We start from the raw sequence: 8,452 nt of genomic DNA on the forward strand, positions 1-8,452 counted from the left end.
TCTATGGAGGAGGATGGAATAACGGGGACATTTATAGAGGAGGACACTCCTACAGAGATCAGCACAGGTGGGTCATTAACACTAAATCCATTCCTCCACCCATACTGCTCACTGATTGGTCCAGAGTAGGGCGGGGACTGGGTGATATCAGCCTGTAATCCCCTGGTCACTTTCCTGAGCTGTGTTCCCCGTCCTGTATTCCTGTATTACTCTCGGATAATCTTCCTTCTCTGTGCTGCAGACACAATTTATGTATCTAGACTGGATTTATGGAGATTATGGGGTTCAGAGGCATGTGCCTTTGTCCCATACCCTGGGTATACCAAGAACTCTAACAGAACAATTCTCCCGGGGTTACTTGCTCTGTTGTCTGCTGGCTGTGCCGGGTGGAGGGATATGTCTGTATAGTCTCAGACCCAAGTCACTGAGTGCAGTCTCAGGAGACGGGAGGCAGCGGTGTGGGACCTCTGCAACTTGTCTTATGAAAACATTTAAGCCACCACTGATTACTAAATACCAATACGCTATATAATTTATATTGTACATTACATACTCCTGACCCCTGCACTATATACTCTACTTTGTACATTACATCATTCTAATTAAGAAGAGTAGATATAAGGCAGTGGGGTGCAGGGTACAGGATTCAGGGCAAGAACATGATCAGTAGCAGGAAAAATGGCAAGCAGCATCTGACTAGCAAAGCAAAATAGTGATGTAAAATGTAATAGCAGAGGAGGGACTAAATACCCTCCCAGCAGCCAGCATCAGGTGGAGACTGATTGATAGAAACTGCTGGCTGTTGAGAGACACCTGCTGTTGGACTCTGGAGCTACAACTCTCCGCCCAGGGTACCAAAGTGCCACCAGCAGGTGATTCAGGTCCTGACAGGTGGAGACATTCATCCTATAATGCCATCATCACTGTCACTCCTATAAAAGACAGTTCTCGTTGTTTCCTCACTCTCTGACTAAGGTCCATGAATAAAGAAATGAACTGGTAGGAGATCAGAGGACCCATTTACTAGTTACCTTGAGGGGGGAATTGTAAGATCCTCAGAGACAAAGCTGCCTGATGTGGGCGGAGTCCTGGTTTAGGGGAACCAATCAGCTCATGTCTAGTAATAATCTTTGTATTTCTATTTTAGTAGATGGACGGGAGATGAGGAAAACCTCAGAGGATTGTCTCACTTTGTCTCCAGACTGTAAAGTAGAAGATGAGGACATCACACAGTATAGTCCAGGAGAAAACCCGACTACCTCAAATGTCCATCCGGCACCACACAGTGTAGATGGACCATCGTATTCCTCTTATCCTGAGGAACCTCAGACTGTGAGGGACGGTGCCGGACCATCGTATTCCTCTTATCCTGAGGAACCTCAAACTGTGCGGGACAGTGCCGGACCATCGTATTCCTCTTATCCTGAGGAACCTCAGACTGTGAGGGACGGTGCCGGACCATCGTATTCCTCTTATCCTGAGGAACCTCAGACTGTGCGGGACGGTGCCGGACCATCGTATTCCTCTTATCCTGAGGAACCTCAGACTGTGAGGGACGGTGCCGGACCATCGTATTCCTCTTATCCTGAGGAACCTCAGACTGTGAGGGACGGTGCCGGACCATCGTATTCCTCTTATCCTGAGGAACCTCAGACTGTGAGGGACGGTGCCGGACCATCGTATTCCTCTTATCCTGAGGAACCTCAGACTGTGAGGGACGGTGCTGTCCTTCCAACAGAGAAGAGGTTTTCCTGCCCTGAGTGCGGGAAATGTTTTTCAAAGAAGTCCTCTATTTCCATACATCAGAGATTGCACACGGGTGAGAAGCCGTTTTCCTGTCCTGAGTGCGGGAAATGTTTTATACAGAAATCAGAACTTGTCACACATCAGAGGTTTCACACCGGGGAGAAGCCGTATTCTTGTCCTGAGTGCCAGAAATGTTTTTCAGACAAGTCCAATCTCAACAGACACCAAAGGTGCCACACAGGGGATAAGCTGCATTCCTGTCCTGAGTGCGGGAAATGTTTTTTAGAGAAGTCCAGTCTTTACAGACATCAGAGATCTCACACGGGGGAAAGGCCGTATTCCTGTCCTGAGTGCGAGAAATGTTTTACACAGATGTCCCATCTTTTCAGACATCAGAGCTCTCACACGGGGGAGAAGCCACTTTCTTGTACTGAGTGCGAGAAATGTTTTTCAAGGAAGTCAGATCTTTACGCACACCTGAGGACTCACACGGGTGAGAGGCCATTTCCCTGTCCTGAGTGCGGGAAATGTTTCTTAAGGAAGTCACATCTTTTCAGACATCAGAGTGTGCACACGGGGGAGAAGCCACTTTCCTATCCTGGGTGCGGGAAATGCTTTCCAAGGAAGTCACATCTTTGCACACATCAGAGATCTCACGCGGAGGAGAAACCGTATTCCTGCCCTGAGTGCGGGAAATGCTTTTCACAGAAGTCCGATCTTTATAGACATCACAGATCTCACACGGGGGAGAAGCCGTATTGCTGTCCTGAGTGCGGGAAATGTTTTCCCTATAAGTCCGGTCTTTCCAGACATCAGAGATGTCACGCGGGGGAGAAGCCGTTTCCCTGTTTTGAGTGCGGGAAATGTTTCTCAAGGAAGGCACATCTTTACAGACATCAGAGATTGCACACGAGGGAGAAGCCACGTTCCTGTCCTGAGTGAGGGAATTGTTCCTCACTGAATTCCTGTCTTTCTGTACATCAGGGGGTCCCACACAACCCTCGAGGTGTATTAGTGAGTGCGGGAAATGTCTTGTAAATGAATGTTGCTGGACATGTGGGGGAAGAAGCACACCCTGATATACACCTCAGATATACTCCATGGCTGATCTTCATCATGGAAGAAACAGTTGATAAGGAGATCAGAGATCACCAAAGACATGGATGAAGTGTTGTACTGTGTTGGCCATTGATAGCAGGAGAAAAATAAAAATGGAGTCATTACCTCTCATTGGCTGAGTACATTTTGCCTGACCTCTTGACAAAGATGTCCTATGGAATGAATGATACAACAGTGCCATCTAGAGGTTGGATTGGTAAATGTTTCTCCCATTGAAACATAGTATTGAGAAAGGGGCCACACCCATGTTGTGAATAAGAAAACGTTCTAAATAAAAAGACAACAACATAAACAGTTGATAAGGAGATCAGAGATCACTAAAGACGTGGATGAAGTGTTGGCCATTGATAGCAGGAGAAAAATAAAATTGGAGTCCTTACCTCTCATTGGCTGAGTACATTTTGTGGTCTGAGCTATTTTTTTTTTAAATTTATTGAACCAGTTTGACCAACGTTCACCCAACTGTGATGAATTTTGGAATTTTTGTTTTCCCTACAGTGATTTCCTATGATTTGTATCTCCATCTAGTGGCCATAATGCTGTATTGCACTTTTTTTTTTTAACTAATGGAGGTATTTCAGGAAAAAAGGTAATGCATTTTAGCCACTAGAGGGAGCTGACGGTCATAGGAGATCACGCCATTAATTAAATCATAGCCAGAATTTCTCCCTCCTAGGCCAATGCTTCTCACATTCCTCCAAGAAATGTTCTATGAAAAGTTAGTTTCCTTCATCAGACACATAACTCAGGTCACTTTCATGCACTTATGAGTTCAGCACACATCGAAGAACAGAGGTTAATTAAACCGAACATTTATTTAGAAAGTGAAATACGGCATTTGGCCATTAGATGGCGCTAAGTATCGTTGGAATTTGTGCCATCTGGTGGCCAAATGTGGTATTTTCCATTTTAAATCAATGGAAAACGTTCGACCAACCCAGCAAGGAGCCAAATGACGTTCATTGTTTAACCTTTCACTGGGTGAATCGCTATGGACATTTATTTTAATTTCGGGAGAAGTTTATCTGAAAAGACCTCCTAGGATTGTTATTACCAGGCTGCAGCTAGGGGGAGCTCTAATGTTTAGAGTGTGATTCCATCCAACTCACATTAACCCTTTCACCCCCCCCCCCCCAAACCCAACTCACATTAACCCTTTCACCCCCCCCCCACCCCCAAACCTCTATTTTCTGAAAGCAGAGGCCCTGGAGAATAAAATGTCGGTGATTGTTATGGTGTTCCTCGTTCACAAATGTACCCTTAATATCCGGGTTTATTGTCTCCTTTTCCCCCATTTTCTATGCTGTGATCTTTTCTACAATACTTTGTTATAACAATGTATTGTATTGTACACAAATTATTAACAACTCCGCCTCCACATTCCAGACAAGTTAATTTCCTGACCTGATCGGATTTCTACCTTTACTATATCCTGATTTTTTTTTTTTTACTGCATTCTTTGTAATAAAAAATGCATTGAGCAAAAAAAAAAAAAGGGCTTCTGCTGGTACAATGACAACAAACATCGAGGTACAAAAACTACTCATAGGTGACAGATCATCAGTTTACAGATAATGGCCCAGAGTGCAGTGGTCAGGAGTATATCATATACAGCCCCATGTACAGAGTGCAGTGGTCAGGAGTATATCATATACAGCCCTGTGTACAGAGTGCAGTGGTCAGGAGTATATCATATACAGCCCTGTGTACAGAGTGCATTGGTCAGGAGTATATCATATACAGCCCTGTGTACAGAGTGCAGTGGTCAGGAGTATATCATATACAGCCCTGTGTACAGAGTGCATTGGTCAGGAGTATATCATATACAGCCCCATGTACAGAGTGCAGTGGTCAGGAGTATATCATATACAGCCCTGTGTACAGAGTGCATTGGTCAGGAGTATATCATATACAGCCCCGTGTACAGAGTGCGGTGGTCAGGGGTATATCATATACAGCCTTGTGTATAGAGTGCAGTGATCAGGAGTATATCACATACAGCCCTGTGTACAGAGTGCAGGTGTCAGGAGTATATCCTATACAGCCCTGTGTATAGAGTGCAGTGGTCAGCAGTATATCATATACAGCCCGGGGTACAGAGTGCAGTGGTCAGGAGTATATCATATACAGCCCTGTGTACAGAGTGTAGTAGTCAGGAGTATATCATATACAGTGGAGAGTGGTGGATGAAGGGCGCGTGATCAAGCTTACATCAAAACATATAGAATTTATTTCGGAGGAAATAAAAAGCAAATAAAAGCAGTTGAATAATACCAATACTACATATCATGCAAACAGGTGACAAAATATAAAAAACATGAAAAATTAAAAATGGGTTAGGAATATCATGAGCCCATGTTGAGGCAAGTATTTAGAGTTGGCTAACGCGTTTCGAGGATGACCTCTTCATCAGAGCCTATTATAGAACCAGAGTGCAGTCTCTATATGCCAGTAGGCCAAAAGTATGTACATCATCTTGATGGCTAGTTGGAAAAAACGGCCTGAAATGGAAGATGCGATTTTCTGTGTTCCATACCAGTCCACGTTCAAGCGTTCTAGGTGGAACAGAGGTCAGAAAAGAAATATATATATATATATATATAAAATTATATATATATAAGCTTGATCACGCGCCCTTCATCCACCACTCTCCACTGTATATGATATACTCCTGACTACTACACTCTGTACACAGGGCTGTATATGATATACTCCTGACCACTGCACTCTGTACCCTGGGCTGTATATGATATACTCCTGACCACTGCACTCTCATCCTCGAAACGCGTTAGCCAACTCTAAATACTTGCCTCAACATGGGCTCATGATATTCCTAACCCATTTTTAATTTTTCATGTTTTTTATATTTTGTCACCTGTTTGCATGATATGTAGTATTGGTATTATTCAACTGCTTTTATTTGCTTTTTATTTCCTCCGAAATAAATTTTATATGTTTTGATGTAAGCTTGATCACGCGCCCTTCATCCACCACTCTCCACTTAGCCTTACCTGACCACCCCGGGGTCACTCTCTGGGCAGCGGGACAAGCAATACCATCTCTTCAAGCTGTGCTACAGTTCACAATACTACCCTTTTCAAAACCAAATCAGACCCTCACAAGCGCAGGAGTAATTTTTCCTCATCCACAATGTATATCATATACAGCCCTGTGTATAGAGTGCAGTGGTCAGGAGTACATCATATACAGCCCAGTGTATAGAGTGCAGTGGTCAGGAATATATCATATACAGCCCTGTGTATAGAGTGCAGTGGTCAGGAGTACATCATATACAACCCAGTGTATAGAGTGCGGTGGTCAGGAATATATCATATACAGCCCAGGGTACAGAGTGCAGTGGTCAGGAGTATATCATATACAGCCCAGGGTACAGAGTGCAGTGGTCAGGAGTATATCATATACAGCCCTGTGTATAGAGTGCAGTGGTCAGGAGTACATCATATACAACCCAGTGTATAGAGTGCGGTGGTCAGGAATATATCATATACAGCCCTGTGTATAGAGTGCAGTGGTCAGGAGTATATCATATACAGCCCAGGGTACAGAGTGCAGTGGTCAGGAACAGCAGAGTATTAGAACCATGTCAGTCATATAGTCACTAGGTATAGAGCAGGGGTCTCCAAACTTTCTAAACAAAAGGTCAGTTTACTGTCCTTTAGACTTTATGGGAGCCAGACTGTGGCCAGCAGGCAAAGAACTTCTTTCTGGCATCAGTGGTATAAACAGTGCCCCATTTTTGGTATCAGGGGGAGGAATAGTGGCCCATTGTTAGTGTCAGTGGCAGGAACTTTGCCCCATTGTTGGTGTCAGTGGGCAGAATAGTGTCTCATATCCTTGGGATGAATAGTGCCCCAAGGGCCGGATAAAGACAAGCAAATGGCCGCATCTGGCCCCTGGGCCACAGTTTGGAGAACCCAGGTATAGAGTAATAAAAATAACAGCACACAAGGAGACGTGTTCCATCTGCTCTTTCAGAAAACAGAGCAGGCTTTCTCCTGGTATTCTCCTGACATTAATTAGAGAGGAAAGTCTCTCCTGTACCGTTCTCTCCTTGACATATCGTGAAATGAAGCCGTATTGTTCTTTCGGTGTCATCATCCCGTGTTCTGTCCATTTCTACACTGACACCAACAACTCCTCCACCATCCCACTGTATTTGTTGTCTCACCATGTCTCCAATGATTGAGATCCAGAAACTGACCAGAGTCTTCTCCACCAGACCACCTCTTCCTTTACTATTGAAGTGCTGGGCCTCTCTATGAATACTCAGGACCCCAACTTCTTCTATAGGATTATGAAGATTTTTATCCTATTTACTAAGAAGCTGAAGAAAAGGTCCATGATGTAGATGAGGGTTACATATTGTATGAGCAACATCAACCTTCACTCTGTAACCAAGACCTAGTCTGGCAATGCCCAGAATGATATCAATTAGTCTCTGACCAATCTCACGGTTTGGATGGACCTTCTCCTTTGGATTATCTCCGGTTGATCATGAATTAGAGTTCCAATGTCTCCCCTGCGTTCTGTAGACAGATAAACATTTCCAGATGCCTTATATTGTACAGATCCCTCATGTTCCACTATACTAGCACGTACATTGGACTTGTTCAACTTTCCAACCAGGAGTTAATGGACTTGGCAAAAGATTCCCCCCATGTTGAGGGTATGTGGCCCGGTATGGTTTATTAGGGATCATGCTCACTCCCCACCACCTACCTTTGTCTGGGAAGCCAGGCTGCATACTCAGGTGAGGGTCACTGTAGAGCTCACTAGTGGTCCCTTACGTTGGTGACCAATGGGATTGGACTCCCTTATATCAGTGGTCAGTGTAGTGCTCCTCTACATTGGTGACCATTGGGAGAAGGATCCCTTTATATAAGTGGTCAGTGTAGTGGTCCTCTACATTGGTGACCATTGGGAGAAGGATCCCCTTATATCAGTGGTCAGTGTAGTGGTCCATTACATTGGCGACCAATGGGAGAAGGATCCCTTTATATCAGTGGTCAGTGTAGAAGTTCCTTACATTAGTGACCAATGGGAGAAGGATCCCCTTATATCAGTGGTCAGTGTAGTGGTTCTCTACATTGGTGACCAATGGGAGAAGGATCCCCTTATATCAGTGCTTCGTGTAGCAGCCCCTTCCATTGGCGATTAATGGGAGTAGGACCCCTTTAAATCTGTGGTCAGTGTAGCAGTCCCTTTCATTGCTGACCAATGGGAGAAGGATCCCCTTATATCAGTGGTCAGTGTAGTGGTCCCTTACATTGGTGACCAATGAAAGAAGGAACCCCAATGGTCAGTGGGAGAAGAACATTCTTACATCATCCACAAATTGTTGTTACTAAAAGAGCACAATTGTTCAAGGTACCCCAAGAAACTTATGTCTAGGGGTTGATGTCTAGGCTGGACTTGGCAGTAATATATTTCTTTCCCCCTTGGTGGAAGTGGAGATGATCCCAGCTATAAGGATATACAGTACATATACACACAGCACAAGGCTGTGTTCACGCTACGAGACGTTTCTCGGGGATGCAGTTCCTCTGAGCTCCACAAGGTGGTGATC

At 44.5% G+C, this 8,452-nt stretch overlaps 2 protein-coding genes across 2 annotated transcripts in view; one reads left to right on the forward strand and one right to left on the reverse strand.

The window, feature by feature from the left end:
• The window catches only part of LOC141105451 (uncharacterized), a 39,509-nt gene extending 36,680 nt beyond the window's left edge, over positions 1–2,829 (forward strand). The window contains exon 13 of the mRNA XM_073595307.1: positions 1,746–2,829. Coding sequence (XP_073451408.1) covers positions 1,746–2,688 — 943 coding nt within the window. The 3' untranslated portion in view covers positions 2,689–2,829. The remainder of the gene's footprint in view (positions 1–1,745) is intronic.
• The window catches only part of LOC141104959 (uncharacterized), a 664,134-nt gene that overhangs the window by 237,020 nt on the left and 418,662 nt on the right, over positions 1–8,452 (reverse strand). The gene's annotated exons all lie outside the window — the stretch shown is intronic.

Source organism: Aquarana catesbeiana, linkage group LG08, assembly GCF_042186555.1.
Source record: "Aquarana catesbeiana isolate 2022-GZ linkage group LG08, ASM4218655v1, whole genome shotgun sequence".
NCBI lineage: Eukaryota > Metazoa > Chordata > Amphibia > Anura > Ranidae > Aquarana > Aquarana catesbeiana.